The 27,340-nt window shown below is 56.7% G+C and overlaps 4 protein-coding genes across 4 annotated transcripts; 2 read left to right on the forward strand and 2 right to left on the reverse strand.

Annotated features, from left to right (window-relative positions):
* Positions 1-13: 13 nt before the first annotated feature.
* Positions 14-7,471, forward strand: PSMD13 (proteasome 26S subunit, non-ATPase 13). Its single transcript, XM_071428146.1, has 13 exons — positions 14-245; positions 500-578; positions 1,215-1,249; positions 1,346-1,401; positions 1,751-1,794; positions 1,992-2,078; positions 2,997-3,168; positions 3,680-3,759; positions 3,842-3,967; positions 4,461-4,523; positions 5,236-5,316; positions 5,966-6,082; positions 6,807-7,471. The coding sequence occupies exons 1-13, from the start codon at positions 151-153 to the stop codon at positions 6,900-6,902; spliced, it is 1,131 nt and encodes a 376-aa protein (XP_071284247.1). The 5' UTR covers positions 14-150; the 3' UTR covers positions 6,903-7,471.
* A 3,405-nt stretch (positions 7,472-10,876) lies between these two features.
* PGGHG (protein-glucosylgalactosylhydroxylysine glucosidase) lies at positions 10,877-26,615 on the forward strand. The gene is made up of 16 exons (XM_071428157.1): positions 10,877-11,368; positions 12,238-12,496; positions 12,900-13,110; positions 13,697-14,132; positions 14,287-14,406; positions 14,722-14,853; positions 15,129-15,240; positions 16,024-16,096; positions 16,534-16,670; positions 16,902-17,035; positions 17,191-17,286; positions 17,409-17,506; positions 20,197-20,408; positions 20,495-23,743; positions 24,600-24,791; positions 25,739-26,615. Exons 2-14 carry the CDS (start codon positions 12,244-12,246, stop codon positions 20,557-20,559), a joined length of 2,079 nt encoding a protein of 692 aa, XP_071284258.1. The 5' UTR covers positions 10,877-11,368; positions 12,238-12,243; the 3' UTR covers positions 20,560-23,743; positions 24,600-24,791; positions 25,739-26,615.
* Positions 22,186-23,588, reverse strand: IFITM5 (interferon induced transmembrane protein 5). Its single transcript, XM_071428160.1, has 2 exons — positions 23,333-23,588; positions 22,186-22,594 (listed from the first exon to the last, which is right to left on the reverse strand). The coding sequence occupies exons 1-2, from the start codon at positions 23,492-23,494 to the stop codon at positions 22,376-22,378; spliced, it is 381 nt and encodes a 126-aa protein (XP_071284261.1). The 5' UTR covers positions 23,495-23,588; the 3' UTR covers positions 22,186-22,375.
* Positions 24,347-26,022, reverse strand: LOC139590493 (interferon-induced transmembrane protein 5-like). The gene is made up of 2 exons (XM_071428158.1): positions 25,726-26,022; positions 24,347-25,164 (listed from the first exon to the last, which is right to left on the reverse strand). Exons 1-2 carry the CDS (start codon positions 26,020-26,022, stop codon positions 25,006-25,008), a joined length of 456 nt encoding a protein of 151 aa, XP_071284259.1. The 3' UTR covers positions 24,347-25,005.
* Positions 26,616-27,340: the final 725 nt, after the last annotated feature.

Here is a 27,340-nt window from a genome sequence, read left to right on the forward strand (position 1 = left end):
GGGCGCGGGGCGTTACGGTACCCGGCGGGCCCCGCGCGGCCGGAAGTGAGTGCGCACCGCGGGGACGGCGCGGCCTCCTCGCTCCGCTCCCGTCCGGCCCCGACCCGGCCCCGGCCCCGGCCCCGTCCGGGCCCCGCCGCTGCCGCCGCCATGAAGGACGTGCCGGGCTTCCTGCAGCAGAGCCAGAGCGCGGGGCCGGGCCAGGCCGCCGTGTGGCACCGCCTCGAGGAGCTCTACAACAAGAAGTGAGCGGGGACGGGGTGCGGGGGGATCGCCCGTCCCGGGTCCCGCTGCCCTCCTCCCTTCGGCTGAGAGGCCCGGCTGGGCCCGCGTCCCTTTAGCCGCCCGGGAGGTGACTCCGGCGGGGTTTGCCCCTGCCAGGGGGTCCCAGCCCCCGGTTCGCCCCCGGTCCGCGCCCTCGTCAGTCCCGGCTCGGCACGGCCCGGGTTGTGGCTCGGTTCGGCGGCCTTGGGCTAACGGGGCTGTTCTGTGTCCCCAGGCTGTGGCACCAGCTCACTCTGCAGGTGCTGGACTTCGTGCAGGACCCCTGCTTCGCCCAGGGAGATGGGCTCATCAAGGTGAGCGGACTCTTCCCGGCTTTCCTGGCTTTTTGTACCAGGAAAAACTCAGCCTGCGGCTTCTCTCTTTCCTAATTCTCTTGGAGAGTTACTGACTTAGGTGGGTTCGGCTCTTGGGGTGCTTGCACTGGTGACTGTGTGGGAATTCTACTGAAGTTAAACATCTCGGGTTCAGAAGCTTCAAAGTGATTCTTTACCTCACTCACCTAAAATTTTTATTTTTGGGAGCTGTAGGGAGATTTTTTTTTCGTTACATATTTTAGCAAGAGGTTTGCAATTGCAGGATGAGTGGTCATTGAAAGAAGCTTGTGGGGATAGAATTAGATAAAATGAGCAGTTCTGGGTTCTGAGCAGTGCTGGAACTTCTGTATGGGATGCCCGATTTTCTGGAAAAATCATAGGATTGAGGGATTTGAATGGTGAGGGTTGGAAGAGACCTCGAGGATCATGATGTTCCACCCTCCTTGGAAGGGACACCTTCCACTAGCCCAGTTGGCTCGCAGCCCTGTCCAGCACTTCCAGGAATGTTCAAATGAGCTGGAATAGAGAGGAAATAATGGTGAGGAGCTCTGAACTGGGGTGTCCTTTGCCTTGTCCTTTGCCAAGTACTGAGTGTCCTTGTCCTTGTCCCCGCAGCTCTACGAGAACTTCATCAGCGAGTTTGAGCACAGGTGAGTCACTGGGAGTCACCTGGGGGGGCTTGGGGGTCACCTGGGGGGCTTGGGGCGCCACTTGGGGAGGTGCTGACTCTGAGCTGCTCTCTGCAGGGTGAACCCTCTGTCCCTGGTAGAGATTATCCTGCACGTGGTCCGGCAGATGACAGGTGCGTGTCCTCTCCTCTTCCCTGTCCTGTTGTGACCTCTGGAAGGTGGCCAGGGATGGGTCAGTCTTGGATGGGAAGTTGTTGTGCTTCTGCTGTGTTGGGAAGGGAAAGTGCTGGCTTAGAAAACTTAAGTTGTTGTTGATTCCTGGAGTAGGAAGTCCACGGCTTCCCTGGAGAGGTGGTTGGTGAGGAAAAGCCCAGCTTACCTGGCAGCAACTGCTGCAGGCTGAGGGTACACCATGGAAAGCCCATATCCCAGCCATCAGGAATCCTGTCAAAGGTGGCTTGGTAGGTGAGGTTTAGCTCCATGAGAGCTCCTCATTTAAATCTGTTTTTCTCTCTACTCCAGATCCCAATGTGGCCCTGACTTTTCTGGAGAAGACCCGGGAAAAGGTATGTTGGAAGTTGCTCTTGCTGAGTTTTGCCTCCGAGCAGGCCAAGAGTCACTGGCGTGTGTGTCACCTGTGCTGGAGAGCAGCACCTTTCCACGGGGATTTGAATGCAGGAATATGGTCACAAGTGACATTTACCCAGCCCGTGGAGCACACCTGGCTGCAGGTGACACTGAACAGGTCCCTGTGTCCCTGCAGGTGAAGAGCAGCGATGAGGCCGTGATCCTGTGCAAAACAGCCATCGGGGCCCTCAAGCTCAACATCGGGGACCTGCAGGTCACCAAGGTGAGGGGCGGCCTGGGATAGGGAGTTTTGGGGTGCTGTGACATTCCTTGGTTATCCCAGCTCCTGGCCCTGAGGGGCTTTTGAGCTCACCAGGACATGGGAGCTGCTCATGGTGACCTGTGGTGTTGTTGCCTGAGCGAAGCACATGGGGTTTGTCATCCTTGGCTGGTTTTAAAACCATCTTTTAAACCCAAATGGTGTTTTTCAGGCAGGGCTGTGGTTGTGTTTGTAGGGGTCCTAGGACAAGGGAAGAGACGAGAATCTTGACTCCATGTTTCAGAAGGCTGATTTATTATTTTATTATATATATTATGTTAAAAGAAAATGATATATTAGAACTATATTAAAAGCATAGAAGAAAGGATTTCATTAGAAGGCTTGAAAGGAATAGAAAAGAATGAATAACAAAAGCTCGTGACTTTCAGAGAGTCAGAGCCAGCTGACTGTGATTGGCCATTAATTAGAAACAACCAACATGGCCCAATCAAAGATGCACCTGTTGCATTCCACAGCAGTAGATAATTATTGTTTTTCTTTTCCTCTGAGGCTTTTCAGCTTCTCAGGAGAAAAATCCTGGCAAAGGGATTTTTCAGAAAATATTATAGCAACACGAGGCAGCTTTGGTTCTCTTAGAGCAAGTGCTGAGGGATGGGTTTGGGTTGGAAAGGACCTTGAAGATCACCCAGTCATTGGCAGGGACACCTTCCACTATCCCAGGTTGCTCCACCCTGGCATTGGACACTTCCAGGGGTGGAGCAGCCGCAGCCTTCTGGGCACCCTGTGCCAGGGCCTCAGCACCCCCACAGGGAAGGGTGTGGGAGCCACAGTGGCTTTGCCTGGGATGTCACCTGGGATCCCTCAGGAAGGCTGCCATCCTCAGAGCTGGGAGCTGTAAGAGGCAGGTCTTGTCCTTCCCAGGAGACCATTGAGGAGGTGGAGGAGATGCTGAACACCCTCCCTGGGGTGACATCAGTGCACAGCCGCTTCTACGACCTCTCCAGCAAGTACTACCAGACTGTGGGCAACCACGCCGCCTACTACAAGGATGCACTGCGCTTCCTGGGCTGCATCGAGGTCAAGGACCTGCCAGGTAACTCCTCCCCAGGGGAAATCCCACCTTCCACGCTCTGCCTCATCCCTCCAGCCCAGATAAGTGCCCTGGCTGAGGTTTTCCCTCCGTGTCGTTTTGGCTGTGCTGTGCTGGATCTGAGGTGTGGCTGAACTGAGGAGTGACCCCCAAGGAGCTGCTCCTGGGTTGCACTGGGGGGAAAGGGAGAATGCTCCTGCCAGAAGGACAAGGTTGTTCCAATTCCCAAAAATCTTCACTCTAGATTCAGAAAGGAACCCTTTTGTGCTGTGGTTGCTGCAGGCTCCTGAATTTCAGATGGTGTGGAGGAAGATGAGGGCTGGGAATAGTTTAATGTAGGTGAGGGAGGGCTCAATGGAGCTTTAAGTGGTGCTTTATCCAAATTATTTTTAGCTTTGCTTTTTTCCCATCCCAATTATTTTTTATTAGGGTATTTTTTTTATCTGTAATGGTTTTGGTCTGGGTATTTTTTTCATCCAAATTATTTTTGGTTTGTTTTTTTTTTTTCCCCCAGTATCAGAGCAGCAGGAGAGAGCCTTCACCCTGGGGCTGGCCGGGCTGCTGGGAGAAGGCGTCTACAACTTTGGGGAGCTGGTGAGTGGTGCCACATCCCTTCATCCCTGGAGCCCCAGGAGCTGGTGTTCCCCTGCTGACAGCCCCCTGCCTGTCCCTGCAGCTGATGCACCCCGTGCTGGAGTCCCTGCGCAGCACAGACCGGCAGTGGCTCATTGACACCCTCTTCGCCTTCAACAGCGGCAACGTGGAGACCTTCCAGGCCCTCAAGTCGGCCTGGGGGCAGCAGGTGAGGGCTCTGGGACTGCTCAAGGCCCAGGCTTGGGAGTTCCCCCTGACACTTGGAGTCTGTGGGCTTTTTCTTAATCAGCTTTGCCTCATTCCTGGCTCTGGAGCACTGGTACAGTTCTGGTCAGAGCCTAGGAGTGGTTATTCCATCTCGATACACATAATTAGTTTTCTTTTGGCTTCCCTCTGGAGTGCTTCCAGTGGAAAACAGTGGTTTTCACTCCTGTTCTGGGAACTGTGGGGGGAAACAGTGATGTTGAATGTTACTTGCACTGGCTACAGCAGGAATCACTGGCTTAGCAGTGGATTTGTGAGGTCACTGGCACTTGGATTGTTTTCTGCAACCATTCCTGGCTGGTGGGTGGGCTGTGGTGGCCTCCTTCCTCTTAAATGAACCCTCTCAGGGATTTATTCCTGTATGTAACGCTGTTCTGTGCCAGGATGAGGAGAAAATGTAATCCTGACCTGATTTGGTGCCTTTTCTCCCCTCACAGCCTGACCTGGCTGCCAATGAAGCGCTCCTGCTGCAGAAGATCCAGCTGTTGTGTCTCATGGAGGTGAGCTGGGATGTGCTCAGTGTGTCTGGTCACCCACCCGCAGGAACTCCTGGATACAGGAAGTTCAGTGTGGATTTGACCTGTAGATGGAGCCACAAGCAGGTGCCATGAGGGAAAACACCTCGTGCTGGGCTGCTTGTCCCTAATTCCAGGGGGGCTCTTGTGTGGAGTGCCAGGACAAGGGGGAATGGCTGCTCTGACAGAAGGTTAGGTGGGATATTGGGAAGAAATTCTTCCCTGTGGGGGTGCTGAGACGCTGGCACAGGTGCCCAGAGAAGCTGTGCCTGCCCCATCCCTGGAAGTGTCCAAAGCCAGGTTGGACAGGGCTTGAAGCAGCCTGGCATAGTGGAAGATGTTCATTCTGTGGTATGGAGGAGGGGGAGAGCAATCCTTCAGGGATGGTGTCTGCAGTATGTTCCAGGATAAAAAAAGACTTCTAGAACAGAGTTCAACATTTTTGTTTCCCAAGGTCTGAGGGTCCTTTCCCTGATGGATAGCCTGAAACAGTCCCTTCCTGTCACTGGAAGGCTCTGTTGTCACCATGCTAATGTAAAACATTCTTGCTTGACTTATTTTGATTAAACATAAGAAATGCAGTTGCCAGTGCCAAGTGAGACTTGGCAGGGCAGTTTGAGGGAGGCTCTGTGAGCTGTGGGAATCCCTAAAGCCCTCTGGGGGTTGGTTTTTTTTTTGTTTTTTTCCCTGGATCCAGATGACTTTCACCCGCCCGGCCAACCACCGCCAGCTCACCTTCGAGGAGATTGCCAAGAGTGCCAAAGTCACCGTCAACGAGGTGAGCTTGGGGTTAGACACCCTTGGTAATGTCCAGGTTCTGGAGCTCTGAGAGTGCCTGGATAGACCTGAACCACACAGAATCCCAGAATCATTTAGGCTGGAAAAAAGCTCTGAGATCATCAAGCCCAACCTGTGCCTGGAGCACTGAGTGCCACATCCAGTCATTCCTTGGACACCTCCAGGGATGGGGACTTCAACACCTCCCTGGGCAGCCCTTTCCAATGCCTGACAGCCCTTCCCATGGAGAAATTTTTCCTGATGTCCAACCTGAACCTCCCCTGGTGCAATTTCCTTTTGTCCTGTCATTTGCTCCCTTGGAGAAGAGACCAACTCCCACCTGCTGCTGGGGACAATTGGGGCTTTCTGGCTTTTTCCAAATGCCTTGCTCTTCCTTGGATTTCAGAGAAAAGAAAATAACTCTAGTTTTTTTAGGGGAAAAAGAACTAAAACCCCCTAATGTCCAGTTTTAGGGAAAGGTTTTATGGAGAACTCCTCTTTGCTGAGGTTCTGTCACCTGAAAGGGGACAGCTGTGAGAGCTGCTGCCCTGGATTCTGAGGGGATCTCATGTGAAGATGCCAAGTTACATTCAACTCAGGGGGAAAATGGGGTGATCAGGGTCATTTCCCAGGATTATCTGTGTTCCCAGGTGGAGCTGCTGGTGATGAAGGCGCTCTCAGTGGGGCTGGTGAAGGGCAGCATTGATGAAGTGGACAAGAGGGTGCACATGACATGGGTGCAGCCACGGGTGCTGGACCTGCAGCAGGTAATGGCCACCAGCTCCAGCTGGGCTGGGTGAGGTGACCTGGGATGAGTCATGGCTTGGGAATGAGCCTCCTTGGGGGCTTGGCTTTGCCCCTGGGGTGTTTCACCCAGAAACCTTCCAGGAGGTGGGACAGGACAGGGCTGACACCTCCCTTGTGAAAGCCATGCAAACACCATGGAACACAGAATCCATGGCTGTGTTTTCCAGAAGGATCCAGGCCTCATTCCTAAATGCATGAAACAACCTCTGGGAGTTTTGGGGATGTAGGAGGCACATTCCTCTTGGGAAGAAAGAAGTCCAGGATATAATGGAGCTGTTGAGCTTCTCAGGTTCATCCTTGTAACACTTAAGGAGACTGTGCAAGGTGTCTACCTTCAAACCCAAAATGAGTGCCTGGAATTTCAGCTGCAGACTGAAATGCTTTGGTGCATTTCAGTTTAACTCTTCCTTACTGATGTGCTGCTAGAAGCTGTTAATCCCAGAATCCCAGGATGGTTTGGGTTGGGAGGGACCTTAAAGCCCATCCATGGGCAGGGACACCTTCCGCTAGACCAGGTTGTTCCAAGCCCCATCCAGCCTGGCCTGGAACACTTCCAGGGATGGGGCATCTCCCTTTCTCAGTGAATGGGGCTCTGAGGGATGGTTTGAGCGCTCAGGTGTGAGAAGGAGCCTGTGGGCATTCCCAGGAGCTGAGGCACTCTGTCCCTGTGGCCTTGCCTTGCAGATCAAGGGGATGAAGGATCGCCTGGAGTTCTGGTGCACGGACGTGCGGAGCATGGAGATGCTGGTGGAGCACCAAGCCCACGACATCCTGACATAGAGGAGAGAGAGATTCCTGCTGCTCCTGAGGCCAGCAGCACTCAGAGCACAGACTGTACTGAATCCTTGGAGGGGTGGGTGGGCAGAGCAGGAGCAGCCTGGGATGTGGCGAGCAGGAGGATGTGGCCTTTTGCTGTGTGACCCTTTGGTGCTCGAGCCAAGCTTTCCCTCTGCTGGCAGGAGTGGCTCTGGGGGGATGGATCACTCCTGATCCCTCCTGCCTCCAGCTGCTGCAGGAGGGTGGGATCCTAGTGCAGGATCCAAGGGGTCTTGGCCTTAGGGAACACAGCCTGTCCTGCTGCCCTCTCCCCCTGCCCCTGCAGCAGCCTGAGGCAGCATTCCCCAAATCTTCTTCCCCAAATCCTCTTCCTCCCCTGGCCCTGCTTCCCTCCGCCCCTCCTCATCTGCAGCAGAGGGAGTGTTTGCTCCATCCAAGGGTTTTCCCGGGATTCCTGGTTAGTGGGTGTGTCCATACACGTGAGGGGTGGGTGTCTTTCACCAACGCTTTGTGCTCAGGTGAGGTGCAGCGGCATTGCCGGAATAAACGTCTCTGCCTTCCCTTTTTGGGAATTCTGTGTCATCTCCATCCCTGGCAGCTGAGCTGCTGATGATTCCTTTAAAAACAGGTTTCCATGGTCAGGCCTTGCCACTCCTGGGATTCAGGAGCTTTCCTCACCAGTTTGGTTCTCTGGTGTTATCAACAAATGGCATTGCTGGAATTTTTGTGCTTTTCCTGCCTTGACTGAGGGTATTAATCTAGCAAGAGAAAGAAGGGAGCATCGTGCAGAGATGCCTCACACAAGGGAGACAAACTTTGGAAAACAGGACAAAATGGAATTGCTGGAGTCTGTCCCTGCTCACCTTCCTCCTGCTGCTCTCCAGGCCCTTCTGGCTGAAATTCCCTCCTGGATGGGTTGTTCAGTGCCCGCTGCCTGCCTCTTCCCTACCCACCCACTTGGTTCAACTTGCCCAATTCCTGCTGCATCCTGTCGTCCAAGGCTTACTCCTGGTGCCACTTTTACTGACTTCAGGAGAGGGTGTGGAAAAAGTAGGTGTTCCAATCAGGAAAATATTTCCTTTATTTCATAGCTGAGGACAGGAGAAGGCTTAAAGGAGCGCAGTCTCCTTCCCAGTGCTATGTCAGATCTCACCCTCATTCCCAGGGCTGTCACTACACTTCAGGGAATAAAGGAAACTCCACTGGAGTCATTGAATTGCGGGTCTGCTGTTGCTTGAGATCAGCATCCAAAACCCAGAATGTCGCTGTGGGAAGCAGTACCAGCTTCTCCCAGGAGCATTCCAACATCTCCCATGCTGTGGGAGCACTCTCCTGGCTGTGAAGTTCTGAGCAGCTCCTGGGAATGAGGGTCAGATCTGTGGAACCATGACAGCTCCAGAGGCTTTTCCAAGACACCTGGAAGTACCCCTTGCTGCCCAAACCTTCCACGTGCTGGCTGCTTCCCTGGCACAGGTAATTTGGGATGTGGTGGGTGGAGAGGCCCTTCCTGCAGGGCAGGGAGTGGGCAGGCATGCAACCCCCAGCCCGTGGCACCCTTTTAATGTCATTTCCAGCCTTTGGGTGTTTTCCTGCCAGGAATTTACTTTGGAATGGCTTCCTTGCTTGTGCTGGGAGAGGTGACTGGGTGCACACAGTGCTTCAGGTGTTAGAGGCTCCAGAGGCAATGTGCCTTCCCATTGGGCCCTGCTGGCAGCCCTTGAGGGAGTGCTGCCATCAGGGCAGCGGGCACAGCTCTGGTTCCTTCCCTACAGGATGGAGCAAATCCAGTGAGCCCTTGTTGGATGCAAAGGTGGATTTTAATGAGCAGGTTCAGGAGGTTCCATCCTGGCGAGGCTCTGTCCCGAGGCCTCTTCCCTGGGGATGCTCTCAGCAGAGATCTGGCTGCTCCTGCCACTCCTCACTCAGGCCTGCTCCTGTAGTTGTAGATGTTGCTCAGGACCCAGGCTGTGGGCAGCATGAAGGACGAGAACATCAGGCTGAAGGCCACAGCTTGTTCCTGAGGGGAACAAAGAGCAGGAATCAGTGGCATGGATGCACCACGGCCATAGCACACAGGGCTCCCGAAATGGCTGCGCTGCTGCCATCCAACACCGCACCCAGCTGGCTTCCCTGTGCTCTTCCCAGGCCTTGGAACCTGCCCTGGGGCTGTGGAGGGAGCTGTGGGGAGCAGAGCTGTTCCCACTGGCAGTGGATGGAGCTGGTGCTCTCCAGGTTTGTTTTTCTGGGACACTGGAGCAGTGCATGACCTTGAGGCTGTGGCCGGGGCCTGCAGTGTTCCTGACTTTCAGGTGACTTTGGGATGGGAATTGCAGCCAGCAGCAGCCCCTCATTTCCCCAGTGCAGCCAGGACAGCATTAACCTCCCACACTGGCACCTTCCTTTGATTTATTTGCTTGGAAAAAGCCTCTCCAGGCTCCTGCAGCTCCTTTCTTGAAGACCTTGGAAAAGGCAGCAGAGGGAAAACCCCAAATAAAGGGATGAAGGGGGAATCAGGCAGGATTTTGGGGGAAAGCTCATTTTCCCAGCTTGTTTCACCCAGCCTGGGAGGGTCTGGTTTGGGGGGGACTGTCCCCACAGGGGGGCTGTCAGAGGGACCTTGGGCTCTGCGGTGACAGCAGCTCCTGTCCCGTGGGGTCTGTCCAGGATAGGGGGCCAGGGTCTGGGTCTGGGCCTGAGGGACCACCAGTGTCACTGCTGCCCCTTGCCCTGAGCTGCAGGGGATCCCCAAACCTCAAAGGTTAAAAAAGGGGCTGAAAGGACAAAACCAAACAAAAGCAGGAGCTGGGGGGCAGGGGGAGCAGGGCATGGACACTGGGGATGTGGGCTGGAGCTTGAGGGCTCATTCCTTATTTTCCTCCCCCTCCCCCTTTGCTTCCACCCCCCTTCCAAAACAATTTAGCCCGGACACAGAGGGTTTGGGCCCCTCCATGTGGGCTGCTCCCACTTTTTCAGCCCCCCAGAATACTCACACCAGGAGAGAGCGGGTGCTCGGGGGGGTGGGAGCGGAGCTGTGCCCGGGGGACGCGGCTGATCCGGAGTGCTGCTGCCAGGAGCTGGGAGCCCCTCTGGAAACCCCTCATGGCGCTCTCAGGGTGATCCCACTGCTCCTCCTCGCTCTGCAGCTGCCCAGTTTGTCACTGTCACTGCTGCCACCACTCCCCTGTCACTCCTTGGCACAGCTCCAGGGGCACAGGGAGGAAAAGCCTGACACAGACAGGTTTGCCCATGTCGCTCTCTGCTTAGTTTTTCTACCCTTAATTGTTTTGGGATTTTTTCCCCTTAGCACTGCCCAGGACTCTGAGACCAAAGACTGTCCCCAGCCAGCACAGGGGGACACTGAGACACTCTGCTGGGGAGCAGAGACCTCTTGGAGGGGCCTTTTCCCTTAGAGCAAAACTCTTCGTTTGGAGCAGAACTCCTCTCTCCTTGGACCTCCTTTTCTGTGGGCTTTTATAACCTTTATAAGACTCAAAACACTATTCAGTGAGAAAGGACTTTATGGAAAGGGCTATTTCCAAATTCCTCTATAAAGGGAAGGAAGTGGGGTGTGTGCCACTGGGATCAGCTGGGGAAGGAACACCTTGTCCCTGTGTGCTGGTGGCTGCTGGAGGGGGACTCCAGTGCCCCAGAACCCCTACGGATGCCCAGGGGATGGATATCCCTGCCCTTGCCACTGACTCAGCCTGTGCTGGAATCAGCAGCTGGTTGTGAGGAACCAACCAAAGGGGAAATGAATCCTGCTGGGGCCCAGTTGGGATTAGACTCTGGAATACCAAAGGAGTAGAGCTGGGAGCAAGTGTTACTGCTCAGGCTTGGGATGCCGTAAGACATCCCTGGGGCATTGGCAGCTGCAGGACTGACCCAGCCAGGCTCCAGGGGGCTTTTCCACGGATTTACAGCACAGGACAGATGTGTTAAGCCAATCCTGTAAGTGCTGGATCCTGGTGAGCACTGCTCAGAGCAGCCGGTGGTGTCTGGCTGCAGCTCCAGCCGTGGATCCCTGACCCACCAGGATGGCACCAGCTGGAAGGGGCTGGGAAAAGCGTGCCAAAGCCAAAGTCCAGATGGAATTTTTGTTCTCCCTGGAAACAGGCAAGGGAAAGGGTCAGAGCGTGGCTGGGGGCACGGGAGGTCAGTGGAGTGTGCTGCTAACCCGGCTCTCTGCCAGCGGCTTTGGGATCACAACTCATCTGACTCGGCTTTCCTCTTTCAGTTCCTCCTCCCCAGGCACAGGGCAGCCCCAGGAGTGCCGCGCTCCCTCCGCGGGCACTCAGCTCAGCTGGACAAACACCTGCGTGTCCAGGATCATTTTTCCAACTATTTCTTTTTAAGGAGACGGGGGGAAAAAAAGCCATTTCCTTCCTTCTTTCTCGGTTGGGCAACTTCCGTCCTTGCCTGGAGCAGCGTCTCTCCGCCTGCACAGGCTCAGCCCGGCCTCGGGACAGAAGGCAAGACCCACCTCCTCCCTCCCGCACTCTGGGGCTTGGGCTGGGTCGGGATTTTTCACTTTCCCGAAGGCAGGATTTTCCTCCCAGCTCAGTCTCGGTGAGGAAACCGAGCTGAGCTTGGGCGTTCCTGCATCCGGCTGCTGTCAGGGAGGGATTTGGGGGCTGGGCGCCCTCCTTGCCCCGGTGTCACCCCGGCTGGATTGCCAGCTCTGCTCAGAGTCTCTCCGAGCCTCATTTCGTCATTCCTGTGTTTTTCCTGTGCCCGGCATTGCCAGGAGCCAGCTGCAGCTGCCTTTTGTCAGGGGCTGCTTGTGCATGTGTGTATCTGTACATATCTTTAGTCTGTAATTGTATCTATGTTTGTACATGATACATAAGTATAGTTCTATGTATAAATCAGTGGGATTGAAAGGTCCTGCCCCAGGAGGCTGAGCTGGAGATGCAGGAGTGAGGGGGAGCAGAGGGGTGCAGTGAGATAACAGAGGGGGAAGTATCAGGAACTTTTCAAAGTGTCACGGAACAGCCCTGGGAGGAAGAGGAGGCCAGATGGGGAAGGTGGCTCTGTGTCTTGGGAGAAACTGGTGCAACCCCATCCCAGCAGCAGAAGAGGAAGAGGGAGGAGGCTGAGAAGTGATGAAGCCTGTGAACTTCATCCCTTCATCCGTCAGGGTTTGGGACAGCTGGAGATGGGGTGAGGGAGCGGAGGGGATGCACCCCGGGGCTGGGAGGAAGCTTGGATGGGGGAAAACCGCTGGAGGTGACCAGAGGGGACACTAAAAGGAGCGGAGACCGCTGGTGGCAGGCGCGAGGGGGTGACAGGGAGCTGACTTTGTCCTCTCAGCCCTCGTCCCATCCCTGCGGCTCTGCAGGTGGCGATGGCCGATGGCGAGGGCGACCCCGGCGTGTTCACGGCCACGGCCCTGCCCGGGGACCCGCGGCTGTTGCCCACGGTGACCAACGCCTTCCTGGGCACCCGCGTGTTCCGGGACATCCTGCACGCCGCCGGCGTGTACAGCGGCGCCGCGGGGGACACGCACCGCGCCGATGTCCCCAGCCCGCTGGGGCTGCGCATGGCAGCGCCCGGAGCCCGCAGCCCCGCCCAGAGCTTCGCCCTCAACACCTGGACAGGTGAGCAGGGAGCCGGCGCCTCCCTCGGGGCTCTGCAGAGCTCCATTCTCTCTGCTTCTGCTGCCTCTTGTGCTCAGTCACATCTTCCTTCTCCCCGTTCTCCGTTCGCCTCGGGGCGCTGCTCCTCTGAAACAAGCAGAAAATCCCCCTTTTGTGTGGGAATAAGTGATTTTCAGGCTCTAACTCTATCCCTGCTGGGGCCAGGCTCGGCACACGCTCTTTAATCATGTTTGATGGCACAGACCATCCCTCAGCAGCTTGGCCAGGCTCGCTGTCAGCAGTGTTGTCCAGTCCGCAACTGGATCTGATCCCAGGGAAAAGCAATTCCTTGGCCAGTAGGAACCAGTAGATAGGGCACGATCCAAGTGTTTCCAAAGGCTGGTGGCTCTGGCTGTGCTTGCAGGGACCTTCAGCCACACGATTCAGTCCCCTGGCTACACGGCCACCCAGCAGCTGTATGCCCACCACTCCCTGGTGCACCTGATGGCCTCCAGTGTCACCATCCGGCGCTTGGATGGCTCCACGCATCCTGTCACCGTCCAGCTCCAGAGCCTGTTCGTGCCACAGAGCCAGGACCTGCACCTGAGCTCAGGCCCAGACTTCCAGGGAGCGCAGTGAGTGTGGGGGATTGGGGTCCCTGCCCTGAGCCCACCTCCTGTGGGCTGTGGCGCAGTGCCCTGCTCTCCCCTGGGAATAAACTGCAGGTGTGGGGCTGGCATGGTGAGGGGATGTGGGGCTGGAATGGTGAGGCTGGAATGGTGAGGGGTGGGGGGCTGGAATGGTGGAGGGATATGGAGTTGTAACGGTGTGGGGCTGGAATGGTGAGGGGTGGGGGGCTGGAATGGTGGAGGGATATGGGGTTGGAATGGTGTGGGGCTGGAATGGTGAGGGACGTGGAGGCTTCTCACACCTGCTTCATCCGGGCAGGTATATAAAAAAAAACCCTGAAATGAAGCATAGAAACATTTGTATTACTTGCAACTCCAGAGTCATCCCTCACTCTGATGTGTGAGGGCAGTGAAGGTGATGGAGGCTAGATGTGATTCCAAAGAAGGAAAACAGGAGATTTGTAGGATGTGACCTCTACAACAGGATTCTGGGACCAGACACCGTTTGTGATGGCTTCCCACTGCCAGAGGGTAGGGTTAGATGGGACATTGGGGAGAAACACCTTCCCCAGCTGCTTCCTGTCTCCCACAGCTACATCTACGGGCAGACGCTGGTTCCGGAGGTGGAGGGGGGGCCCCGTCCCACTGTGCACATGCTGTGGACCCCCATCCCGCAGTCGCTGACTCTGGGCGAGGAGGAGCGGGAGCGGTGCTGGCAGTTCCTGACGGCGGTGGCCGGCAGCGAGGAGGAGGCGAAGCGCAGCTACAGCGCGGGGCTGTCCCTGGCGGCCGCGGGCTCCCTGCACCGCTCCCACGTCCGCGCCTGGGCCGCGCTGCGCCGGGGCTGCTCCGTGGAGCTGGACGGGCCCCTGGCCCTGCGCCAGGCGCTCCACGGCTGCCTCTACTACCTGCTGAGCGCCATCCCGCCCCGGGACAGCCCCGGAGTCCCCTTCCACGGCATCAGCCCCGGCGGCTTGTCCAACGGCACCCGCGGCGAGGACTACTGGGGACACGTCTTCTGGGACCAGGTGAGGGGGGCCGTGCTGACCTGGGGGCTTGGCACGGCGAGTGGGACGGAGGAGACTCCATCCTTCGATCGGGATGAGGATGTACTTGAAGGGTGGAGCTGGCGGGAGCATTCGGACGCTTCCCCCCGGCCAATCCCGCCGCGCGGCCCCGCAGGACACCTGGATGTTCCCGAATATCCTGCTGCTGCATCCCGGGGCTGCCCGCGCCATCCTGCAGTACCGCATCCGCACGCTGGAGGGCGCCAGGCGCAACGCGCGGGAGCAGGGCTACGAGGTGCGACAGGGACACGGGGCGGGGGTGGCACCTGCCCCTGTCCCCAGGGGACACCGGGCTGGGGTGGCATCAGCTCCCGTCCCCAGGGCAATCCCGGGCTGGGGTGGCACCAGCCCCTGTCCCCAGGGTAGTCCCGGGCTGGGGTGGCACCAGCCCCTGTCCCCAGGGCAGTCCCGGGCTGGGGTGGCACCAGCTCCTGTCCCCAGGGCAGCCCCGGGCTGGGGTGGCACCAGCTCCTGTCCCCAGGGCAGTCCCGGGCTGTTTCAGCGGGGCGCAGCACAGGGCGATGTGCTCATGGATGCCTTCTGTCGGCAGGGCGCGAAGTTCCCGTGGGAGAGCGCAGCCACTGGCCGGGAGGTGTGTCCCGAGGAGATCTACGGAGCTCAGGAAATCCACATCACCGGGGATGTCCTGATGGCCTTCGAGCAGTATTACTGCACCACGCAGGTAAAGGGACGGTGCTCCACCTGATGGCCCGGCGGCAGGACACCTGGACACTGTCACTGTCCCTTCCCTGAGGAATTCTGCTCTCTCTGCTCCGCAGGCTCCCTCCTGCAGCCCTGCCTGCTCTGTCCTTGCTCCTGTGGGCGTCTCAGCATCCTGTTGGCTCAAACCAGGCCAGTCTTTCCTCCTGCTCCCTCCATCTCCTCAGAGCTCCTCTCCATCCTCCTGCCGGCTTTGGGTCTGGTGGGGTCTCCCTCATGCCCCTGTCTCTCCCCCAGGACCTGAAGCTGTTCCGGGAGGACGGGGGCTGGGAGCTGGTGGAAGCCGTGGCTTGGTACTGGTGCAGCAGGATGGTGTGGAGTGAGGAGGAGCAGCTCTACCACATCAGAGGTACCTCTGCCATGGGAAGGGGGTGGAAAGCAGAGGTTTGGAGCCACCTGCTCCAAGGGACGGGACTAAAATAATTTTAAAGGACTAAAGACAATTTATTGTTTAAATAAACATCATTCTCAGAGGCTGTGAGATTTTGAGACAGCAAGCAGTCAGCCATAGCTCCAGACAGTCAAAAGTTCTTGTTACAAGACAATATATAACTTTACAAGACAATATATAACTTTACAAGATGATATATAACTTTCTTATCCAATGGACTGTTGCTACAGAGTTTGTTTTCCTTCTCTAACCTGTCACCTTTACTTACTGTTACTGCAGTGTGGATACTTTTAACCAACAGGCTGTTATTACACGTACACACACCCCCCTCTATTGTAGCATCTAAACTGTTAGCTGTTCTATACGGTTACACTCTTACCTTAAAACCCTTCACCATCTTATCAATAGTTTCTTACTTACATAAGGCTTATTCTTACTTATAACCATAGAAGCATAAGTTTATGATTTTTCTACTTAATGTCTGCATACTTTATTTTTACATCAATCCAAGCTCCTTCCAAGGCTGCAAATTAAACCTTCCTGAGTCTGTGGAAGTTTCTATCTTTCCATTTCCCGCAGAGCACCATGTGTGTTCTCCACTGAGCATCCCCTTGGGACTGTGTGGGATCCTGCCAGCAGGATCCAGACGGGCAGCAGGGTCCCCTTCCCCACCTGTGTCCCCAAGGAGGGGCCCAGAGCAGCCCTGGGTGTGCTGCCAAGTGTCCCCTCCTGTCCCCGCAGGTGTCATGCCCCCAGACGAGTACCACAGCCAGGTGGATAACTCTGCTTACACCAACGCAGTGGCCCGGCGCAGGTAATGTTTGGAATCTCACCTGGGAGCCTGGCCTGGCTCTCTGCTCCTCCACCTGGCACAGAGGTAGGGATGGGAGCAGTGGGGCTCCTGAGGGGATCCTTCCTCCCTGTCCTCACACCCCTCTGCAGTCACGGGAAGAGTGGGAGCTCCCCTGGCTCCTCTGACCTGCTCTGTGCCCACGTGGGGCTGAGAGGGATCTCCATTCACAGCGGGGCTTCTCCCTGGGCATTCCATGGGGCGTCTGTGCTGTTGGCCAGCTGGAGACACCCACAGCCAGGGAAAGGAGCTCCTGGCTCCGTGATGGAAGCTGTTACTCAAGGCTCAATCTCTGCCCCTTGTTCTTCCACAGCAGCTTTTACTTGCAGCTCCTTCTGTCCTCTCTCTCCTCTCACCGTCACCCATCCCTGACATAAAACCTTGCTCCTCATTCTTTCCAGCTTAAATTTTGCCGCTGTCTTGGCTCGGGACCTGCTGCTCCCGGCACCAGAGGAGTGGGAGGACCGTGCCAGGAAAATCAAAGTGCCCTTTGATGAGGAGAGGAAATATCACCCTGAGTACGATGGCTACAGCCCAGGTGAGCGGGGAGGCAGTGGCATCAGCCCATGGAGGTGGCTCAGCCCATGGATCACACTTTTAATTCTGGAAGGATCAGAATTCCATTGGGAACAGCAGAAGAGGAGTCCCTGCTGTTGCCGCAGTGCAACAAGCTGGGCTTGGGGTGATTTTCCTGCCTCACTGGATTGTTTCTTATCAGTGGGCTCAAAAACAGGAAATTTGGGAAGTGTCTGAGCAGCCCTGTCCCCAGGTGAGCCGGTGAAGCAGGCAGATGTGGTCCTGCTGGGGTTCCCACTGATGCATCCCATGAGTGCCGAGGTGCGGAGGAACGACCTGGAGATGTACGAGCCCGTCACCGACCCGGCCGGGCCAGCCATGACCTGGGTGAGGAGAGGGCAGAGCCCAGCCTGGGACTCACCCCTGTGCTCCATCCAGGGCACAGTGCAGAGCTGGGATGTGCCCTGGAGCTGCTCACTCTGGATGGAGGGGTGGGGAGGTGGTGCTGCTCCACCGCGCTGTCACCGTTCCCTCTCCGGCAGAGCATGTTTGCCCTGGGCTGGCTGGAGCTGAAGGAGCTGCAGAGAGCCTGGAGCCAGCTGGAAAAGTGCTTCAGCAACATCACAGAGCCTTTCAAGGTGAGTGGAGGGGCTGCAGATCCCTCCTGCTCCCAGGCAGGTGGCAATGGGATTAAAACCCACAGAACTGCCTGGAGCATCCCAAATCCACTCCTGCATCATCTCTTTCTCCTGCTGGTCAGGTCTGGGTGGAGAACTCGGATGGGTCGGGAGCTGTGAACTTCCTGACAGGGATGGGTGGATTCCTGCAGGTCATCCTCTTCGGCTTCACGGGGTTCAGGTGAGACCTGTTGTGTCACTTTTAATTCCCAAGCAAGCACTTGTCCCTTAAAATGTCCCTGTTTGGCTGGAGCGAAGCTGGGAACAGGTAAGAGGCTCGTGATGGGTCACGTTTGGGAAGCAAAATTCCATTCCTTAAGCCTGTTCTCTTGTCTTGGTTTGGAAAGACAGGTGCCTGCCAAGGAAGGCAGGAGCCTCCCCTGAAATGGAAAATGTAAAACCCCCCCTCCAAATTGCTATAAATTTTAAATTAAGGGGCTCTCAGGCAAAAAATGTAGGAGCAGGAAATAACAGTTCTTTAATATGGAAGAAAATAAAAATATAAAGCCAACAATGCAGTAAACTAAAGCAACACTCACAGAGTCAGAACTCAACCTGACACCCTGTGGGTCAGGGTGTTGGCAGCAGTCCCATTGGAATTGTGGCTCAGCCCTCCTGGAGTGTCAGGGGTGGTTCTGTTGGAGCAGGCATCCTGTAGAAGGGTGTAGTCTTCCTCTGAAGATCCAGTGGAAGAAGAGGCAGCTGTTCCTCTGGGAAAATCCAATGGAGAAGCCCCGCTGGTGTTCCAGAATCTCCAGATTATATCAGGGTAGAAATGCTTGGCTCTCCCCTCTGGGCTCACATCTCACAATGGGATGCTGTAGCTCTTGTCAGCCATGCAGTGACATTCAATAGCCTGTTATCAGCAGATGTCTCCTCGGAACAGTTATGGAAGAGATAAGGAAAACTGCCCACTTAACAGAAGACTGCTGCCACGGAGATGGTAAATAGAATACAATTTGCTTGACAATCCAGGACATCTCTGCTTCCACAGCAGCATCCTCCTGTCTCCTTTGGATGTGGTGAGGAAACACCTCCTGCCGCCTCCCTGGAGTGAAGTGCTGAGCAGGCATCGCCTCAGCTTTAAAATATCCTGGGAAAGTATGGAGCTGGAGCTGTTCATGTAATTTCAGAGCTGTGGTGGTTTCCACCCTGGAGCTGCCGTCTCTTCAGCCTATTCCTGGTTTAATTGAGGCTGGATCAAGACTTTTGATTCCCAGTGAAGACTTCCAGCCCTAACTATGTGTTTTCACTCCATGTGTGTGGCCAGAGCTGCTGGGAAACCCGCCCCATGCCTTGACAGAGCTGGGTGTGAGCTGCTCTATTCCCAGCTGGAAAAGCCACCCGTTCCCCATTCCCTGGTGGAGCCGGGTGTGAGCTGCCCTATTCCCAGCTGGAAATCTGGGCTTTGGCCAAGCTGGGAGGTCTCCAGGTGCCCAGTGTGTGCTGGGTCAGGCCCCTTGTGGCACAGGCTCAAGCCACAGCTTTGTGGCTCTGGCCAAATTCCAGAGGTGGCGGTGACATTGTGCAACCACAGTCCTGCCTTTCCCTCCATAGGACATGGATCCTGCACAGTGCTGGGGCTCCCCAGGCCCCCAAACCTGCCCTGAGCCCCCTCCAGCCCCTGAAGCCCTCTCAGCCTTCTGGAGCTGCTGGTGGAGAGCTCTGGTGTGCCAGGATTTGGGCCGGGGACAAGAGGGGCCGTTGTTTTTCCTCCCCCCAAGCCAACGCCCACACAGGCAGCTTGGCCTTGGCTCGGGGCTGGAGAGAGAGTTGGGATGTTTGTTCCATTGTTTCTGGGGAAGGAGCACTGCTGGGGATACAGAGCAGACAGGGTCAACTGATGAGGCAATTAAAAGATGGTTTATTTATTGCAAAATCAGTCTCATGGAAGGCTGAGACCTACATTCAGTGCCAGCACATCAGAAGCCATTTTAACTTTAGTTACAATGTCTTTTGTATATTTCTTATTGTATATTTCTTATCATATCTTATATATTCCTTAATCAGCTACTTCTACAAAGCTCACTAGGATGTTCATAACCCAATCATTAATTTGCTATCATCGCTACAAATGACAGCAAATGATAGCAAACTGCTGGAAATCATTGCTACATTTCACAGGATTCTGATGCAATGTGCTTCTTTTTGTCCAGTCCAACTCTACAGACACTTATTGCTGGATCTTCTGCTTTTTGCCACCTCTATAACAAGTTATATGATAGACTTTAAAGTTTTCTACTCTCTTGCCTAACATATTTATTCACTTCCATGAGGCATATTTCTGCTTACTTAAAACATGTTTCTGCTGGAACTACAAATCTTAATTCTTACTTCGTGTCTATTTCACTTTTCTTTTCTAAACCTTCAAGCCTGTTCTCCAAGGCCTTAGGTCAAGCACTGCATCCATCTCTGTCTCTGAGCCTTGGGAGCTCTCTGTGCCTGCATTTCCTGCTGAGCTCCCAGCCCTCCATCCCGTGGGAATGGGAGCTGAGGTGGTGTCTGAGGGTTCCTGGCTCTGGGAGCAGGAGCAGGGCATTCCCCAAGCTCTGCCAGCACAGCTGCTGCTGGAGCCAAGCTCTGAGATGGAACTGGGCTGAGTTTTTAAAATATGAAATCTGGAAAGCCCAGGGCCTGGCAGTGGGACTGGGATGGGACAGGGATCTCTTGGGAATCACAGCCCCAGCAGCTCCTCCCCAGGTGCTCCCTCAGTGTGTCTTCCTAGAGATCCCTGGATGCACTGAGGACCCTTCCAGACCCCTCTGGTGTGCTTGAGGTGGTGATGCCTGGAGAGGTGGCTGCTCCCTGAGCCTGAGCTGGGCTCCTCTGTGGCTCCTGCTGTTCCCCCCTGACGTGCTCCTGCCTTTCCAGGATCACGAGGTCCGGCCTCCTCTTTGATCCTGCCTTTCCCGATGGTATCACCAAGCTGAAACTCTCCAGCATCTCCTACTTGGGCAACAGACTGGAGGTAACCATCACCAGGGAGGAGATCAGGATGGAAGTGACTGAGGCCTCCTGGGACCCTCCAGCCTCTCCCCTGGAAGCTGTGCTGGAGTCAGGACAGTGCTTTCCCCTGGAGGAAGGTACGGCAGCACTGCCTGCATCTGCTCCCTGAAATAATTCGGGGAGAAACCATTCCCATACCTCACACAAAGCTTTTCTGTTGCAGGGCAGAGTGTCTCCTTCCCCACAGCGCCTGGATGGATCCAGAGGTCACCCAGCAGGACCCCCTAAACCCTGCCTGATCCGGGTGCTGCCCTCTGGAGCAGCAGGTCTGGGATGTTGGTGCAGGGGGAAGGTAACAGGGGGTGGAAAGGGGGTGCCAGGCTGTGCCAGGAGCCCTTTGCCCCCCACCCAGGACTGTGTGTGCCACCTGTCCTTGTGGCCCCAGGGGGACAGGGGCTGGAGCTGTCACCACGTCTGAGCCCCCTACTCCCCTCCACACATCTCTTACTCTGCTCAGGAGAGGAAACCAAGCCTGAAAATGTCCCTTTCAAACGTGTTTGCTGAACACCCACGAGTTGTTTTTGCTCTCAACATGTTTGTGTCTGTAAGGAAGCCCATTCCTGACTCCAGGATCCTGACTCCAGCTCCTCCAGCATGTCCTGCCCTGCTCCTTGCCTTCCCCATGTGTTGCTCCGTGAGCTCAAAGGGCTGTGGAGGCTCAGCCAGTGCTGTCTCACCAGATGAACGATGTTTTGGCACTAAATATTACTCCAAAATATGCAGCAGAAAGCCTTTTAACCCCGTGTGGGCAGCACACAGCTCCACTCCTGTTATTTGGTGTGTAACATCCCTCACATACTTTTAAGCCCTTATCTACATTATTCCCTCTCTTTTCAAGCACTTCTGGAGTTAAATCCTTTCTCCCTTGGCATCTGAAGGGCTGCAGGAAGCCTGGACACCAGAGATCTGTAGCATTATCCTGTCCGATGGTGGCCAGGGCAGCCTGAGCTGCTCGGGGTGAGCAGAGAGCTGCTGTGGGTTTGCCCTGGGACACGGTTTTTGGTGTCCCAGGAGCCCCAAGGAATTCCCGTGCCTGCACCGGGTGGGCTCGGTGCTCCCAGCCCCTGGCTCTGGGCTGCGCAGCCTCCTCCCCTCCCCGCCCTCCCTGTCCCCGTCCTGGGTGGGATTCGGGGAATGCCGGGGGCGTTCCCTGCCCCGAGGGTCTGTCCTGGCCAAGCCAACCCCAGGAATCTCGGCCCGGTTTATAAAAAGCCCCGCGGCTGCTCCGTGCCCCGAGGCATCTGGGAATGCTTAGGGCTGGAGCAGGGACTTTGCCGCTGCCCTGTAATTACTCGGGTCCTGCTCCAGCCTCATCAGAGCCGCCAGCCCCTAATTAGCGGCAGCTCTTGGCACGACAAAGGGACCGTGCTGTCCCCAGCCCTGTGCATTGCACCAGGATTAGGATTTGGATGGGGCTGGGATACAGCCCCGCTCTGAGCCAGGGCTAGCTGGCACTAAAGGGGGTTCAGCCTCAAAAAGGGGTCCTTTATCCCAAAATGAGCAGTCTCCAGCCCAGGCACGGAGAGCAGGGAGCACTGGGGGTGCTTCCCAACTCCCCCCTGTCCTGGCTGGGAGTGGCTGGGGGTGTCAGCGTTGCTGTAATGAGTTTGCAGGTCTCAGCTCCATTTGGGGTGGGGAGGGGACACCCCGTTTGCTTCATCCTGCCCCCACGAGGCCCAGGAGCATCTCTGCTTCCTCCCCTCCTCAGTGCTGGGGCCAAAGGTGGCCCTGAAGGCTGTGGGAACAATGGTGTCTCCTGGCTGCCAGGAGCCCCATCAGAGCCAAAAATTCCAATTTATGTTTTCCCTTTGGCACCCCCCCTGCCCCTTCCCACACGCAGAAACTCACGCTGTGTGAAGCATTTAATGATTTAAATAGCAACCACGGAGACTGGGGCTCCACACGGGATAACAGGAGGTAAAAAATCCCACAGGATAAACAAAAACAACGGGGCTTGGGGGGGGGGGGGGTGGCAGACAGGGGTGGTGGCCTTTTGGGGGGGCCACCAGCGACGCAGAGGAGGTGCCACCAGCCCTCCCCTGGGTCACTGGTCCTCGTCGTCGCTGCCGCTGAGCTGGTAGGTGAAGAAGCCCACGGACTCCTGGGCCAGCTTGGAGAGGTGGATGACGCCGGTGACAATGAGGGCCCCGAGCAGCAGGGGCAGCAGCACGCTGCCCGCCGTGGCCAGGGCGTTGTAGCACCGCGCCTTGGAGCTGAAGTGCTGAGCAGCTTCCACATCCCCGGATACTTTCCTGTCCCGAGCCTGCAGCAGCCGAGGAGAGAGCCTTCCCTAAGCCCCTTCCCTCAGCCCTTCCCAAAGCCCCTTCCCAAAGCTCCTTCCCTCAGCCCCTTCCGAAATCCCCTTCCCACAGCTCCCTGTTGCAGTTCTTTCCCACAGCTCTTCCTGCAGCCCCTTCCTGCTCTAGGGCTTTGTTCCCCTTGCAACCCATCATCCGTCCATCCATCCATCCATCCATCCATCCATCCATGCATCCATCCCAGGCTCCCCTCCAGCCCCGCATCCTTTCCCACTTGTGTTTTCCTCCCTGCTTCATCCAGAGCCTCTCTGGCTCCAGCCTCTGCCTGTCCCCATTTTTCTGTCCCAGTCTAGTCCAGTTGGAGCTGGGATTTTCCCTCCTATTTTCCCTCCTGCTTCCTCTGGAGCCTCTCTGACCCCGGTCCCTGCTTGTTCCCATTTTTCCACAGCTGGAGCTGCTCTTGCCGGGAGGGTGGTGGTGAAATCGCGGCCCCCATGGCACTTTTTAGAATCAAGCAGCTGCTCCTCGGGTGCTGGGCAGGGGGCTCTGGTTATTCCCGCCTCCGGGAGCCAGTGGCAGGAAAAGCAGGGAGGATTCACCAGCGGCAGGTGCCACCGCCTGTGGGGAGCGTTGGGATCCGCCCCAGCCCCTCCGGGAGTTTTCCCAAGCGCTCGCTGCCTCCTTGGGCATCTCTCCCATCCCTCCCGGAGCCCCCGAGCGCTCCGGTGCCGCCGGGGCCGTACCTTGACGGCGAAGGCGAGCGCCACGAAGCCCAGGCAGCAGAAGTTCATGTAGAGGGTGTTGAAGATGGCCCAGACCAGGTGGTCGCGGGGCGCTTGGGGGGCGGCGGGGGGCGGCCCCCGCTTGGGGGGCGGCCGCTCCTGCCGCGGGTCCGAGGTGTCCATGGGCACGGAGAGGGACCCCGCGGCTCCGGCGGCCCGCGCCCCTTTTATATCCCTGCTCCGCTAAATATAAACCTGGGAAATTACAGCCCTGAGGGATGTGGTTGTCCCGCAGGCCGGGCTGGGATGGCGAACCCACGGGCTTTTAATAGCCAGCCTTCCTCCCGGGATGAGGAGCGCGGGTGGCTGCGGCACCGCAGGAGGGGCGCTCCGAGGCGGAGCCCGGGAGCTGCGCGGCGCTGGCTGGCACAGGTACCTCCAAACCCCCCCGCCAGGTGAGCTGGGCAAGGCTGACCCCCCTGGGCAGCACTTTCGGGCTGTGGGATGGGTGAAATGGGAAGTTCGTATGGAAAGGTGGAAGAGCCGCACCCACGGGGCTCCCCGGCAGCGGGGGGGACACAGGGCTGCAGGGTGCAGCCAGGACACGCGGAGGGGCTTTAATTTCCTTTTCCTGCCATCTCCAATGTGGAAAACACTTTTACTCTCTTGTGAAAATTTAAAAAGTTTAATAAAGGATAGTAGGAGATAAGGAACATGGAGTAAAGATTAGGGCTGGGTGTGTCTTGATCCTCAGTTAAGAGCACACCGTTATCTCCGGAGACACTTCTTAAACACGTTTTTTCTAATATTAGCCTGTTGTATATTTATAGACTCTGATGTAAACTTTTTTCTTAATCTAGTTTGCATATTTTAAGAATTGTTTAGTATGACTCTTTTTTGGTTTTACTTTTTCAGAGTGTGTGTATTTTTTGGTTGTGGTTTTAGGTTATTTTTTATTATTATTGTTAGTTTTGGTTTTGCCCACACTGTCTCTAGATGGTGAGGGTTGATAGTTGGTATATCTGTAAGCAGGTGTCTTTTTTATTTGTTTATTGGATGTTATCTCATCTAAGCAGGCATTTTAACAGAAGCATGCTTATCTTAGCTGTTTTACTACTATGTCCAAGCTTAATTAACAGCAGAAATAAAAACTATATCTTTGTAACAGAGTTATACACCGCACGTATGAAATGTGTAGTGTATAACTTTGATATAACACTACACATATAACATCTATTTTAATATTTGCGAAAAGCCAGTATTATAATAGGTATCTATAACATCCCAGATGTTGAGAAGAAACTTCCCTGGGGTTTGGGCTGGAAGCGCCCTGCTCCGCGGCAGGATGGAGGCAGGGAGAGGAGCAGCAGCAGGAGGAGGAGGACGCCGCAAAGATGCCCGAGGACTCTCGGCGTTGTCCCGCGGTGAAGGAGGTGACAGCGAGGGGACGAGCTCCGTCGGTGACAGCGGTGACCGACAGGTGTGTCACGGGTGCCAGGAAGCGTGTGAGCAGAGCCAAGGGGGGGAGTGGAGGGCTGTCCCCTGTCCCCCACGCCCCAGCCTGGCCGCCCCGTCCCCTCCCCTCCCGCGGCCGTGCGGGGGCAGCGAGGACACCGGCGTCACTCCCTGCGGGCACATTTTGGAGGCAGGAGGAGGGAGGGAGGGAGCACCCCGCGGGTGGGGCCGGGCGCTGGTCAGGTGTCCCTGAATCTGGACACGAAGGTGGCGGCGATGACGATGAAGATGACCCAGACGACGGCGACCGCCACGGAGCAGACGATGTTCACCACCCTGGCGCGGTGGCTGTGGCGCCGGGCACCCTCCAGGTCCCCCGACACCTTACAGTCACGGGCCTGGGGGGCAAGCGGGGGCTCGGGGTGTGTGCGACACCGACTGGGGGGCCAAGCCCCCCGGGGTGGCCGCGAGGTTGTGCGGGGACCCCAGGGACGCGTGTGCCACCCGGGGTACGGGGCGAGGCCAGCGGGCGCTGCCCCAAAGTGCCGGCACTCGGGGGGACACGGCTTTGGGGGTCCCGGGGTGGGCACAGTGTGGCTTAGGGGGTCCCGGGGTGGGCACACGGCTTTGGGGGTCCCATGGGGGGCTGGCATCGGGGATGGGAGACCGGACTGGGGATCCGGGATGGGAGAGGGGTTTGGAGGGAGGTGGGCAGGGGGAGAGGAGCGGGGGGTGTCAGGAAGGGCCGGGGGATCCCCGGATGAAGGGAAGGTCCGGGTCGGGCTGGGTCGGGGGGTCCGGAGGTGGGGAGGGAGCCGGGACACGCCGGGGGTGTCGGGCTCGGTCGGACTCGGGAAGCCCCGGGAGGGGCTGGGTGGGGGTCAGTCTGGGTGGGGGTCCCGGGGCCGATCAGGGCTTGATCCGGGGCCTCTGGCGGGGGTCCCCGGCCCCTCCCTCACCTTGACGGAGTAGACGAGCGCGGGGAAGCCGCAGCAGCCCAGCCCGCCCAGCGCGGACCACAGCAGCACATTGAACACCGACCAGAGCACGTAGTCCCGGGGCTGCGGCTCGGAGCGGGGACCGGGGGCGGCCGCCCCCCACCCGGAGGACTGCAGTGGGATGGACACGTCCGCCTGCCTGGGCTCCATGACCGGGAATGAACGCCTGGAACGGGAACGGAGCTCGCTCAGGGCGGGGGACCGGCCCCGCACCGCCCCGCAGAGGGAGGGGGGGGCACGGCCCTCTGGGACCCCCATCCCACGCAGTCTGGGGGTGCAGGGCAGCTCTCTACCCGTGGGGGGCTTCAGGGGACTTGGGAGAGCCCTGAGGACTCCGAGGGGACTTGAGGGGAGGGTTGGGGATGTTTGAAATTATGCAAATTTTAATTTTTAATGTGACATTAATCAGGAATTTGTTCGCCTGTGCCAAGGGGGAGGGGAAATCAAGTTTTTCTTCGAAAGATTCTGTTCATCGGGAGAGGGCCGATGATCTGAACATGCACATGGGAGTTGCCATAAGAGCATTAGAGAACATTAGCGAATATTAGCGACCATTAGCGACCATTAACCAACATCGCCTCCCTTGTCTGGGAAATGAATCGTTGGGAGAACCGAAAAATGAGGTTTAAAGGTGAAGGGATCAAGAACCGAGAGGAGATCTAATACTAAGAATTGTAATTCTTAAGTGTAACTCTGAAGTGCAATTTAAGATCGCTGAAGGGGAATTTCTTTGGCTTTTTGTCCGTATGGACATGGGAAACACCATGTAAGGAACTATGTGTGGATGGGAATGTTTTCCATGGCATGTCCGCGCCAGGACAAAGTAAAGCCTCATTCTCTGTCACTACAAACATCGTGCTGGAGGGTTTTTATTCTCCTCCCGAGTTTCGGTGGCAGGTGGGCTGCGGGGAGCTGTCCGTGGCAGCCTGGGGTGCTCACAGACGGGAGGGAGGCTTTGCCTGTGGCTGTTTTGGGATGTGAAAGGGTCGATTTTTTCCATGTCGGCTTGTGTGGGGCTGCCCTTTAGATTTGTGCCGGAAACTGTTGATAAAAACCGGGAGAAGGAGGAAATAGGGATCTTGCAGCAATGGCCTTTGCTGGCCTGAGTTCCCATTGGCTGTGCTGATTTTGGGCAGGCCAAGCCTGGGGCCGGGCAGGCAGCAGATTCCTTTTGCAGCAAGGAGCCCGTGTTTTCCGGGAAAAAAGCAGAGCAGAAAATGATTCACCGGAGGCTCAGTGCCAGGGATCCTGCAACAAATATCCGCTGTGTTTGTGAGTGGGATTTCTGACATCTTACGAGTGGTGTCTTGGCAGGAGCCCCATGTTCGTGGGGAGAGGGAAAATCGCGCTTTTGTTCCCCTCCTTGTGGGGCCCCAGCCCCCAGGACCGGGCCCTGCCGAGGGCGAGGAGTGCAGAGGGGAAGGGGGAGCCAGGCCAGCTGCAGAGCCGAGGCTCTGCCACATGGGCTGGGGCCAGGGCTTCCCACGTTCCCTCCGGGGTCACTCCGGGCTCGCTGGGGCCGGGCGGGCAGTGACAGGGGCCGGGCGGGCAGTGACAGGAGCCGGGCGGGCAGTGA

This window comes from Agelaius tricolor, unplaced genomic scaffold (assembly GCF_023055355.1).
Source record: "Agelaius tricolor isolate 1412-34295 unplaced genomic scaffold, bAgeTri1.0.p SCAF_5, whole genome shotgun sequence".
NCBI classification, from domain to species: domain Eukaryota; kingdom Metazoa; phylum Chordata; class Aves; order Passeriformes; family Icteridae; genus Agelaius; species Agelaius tricolor.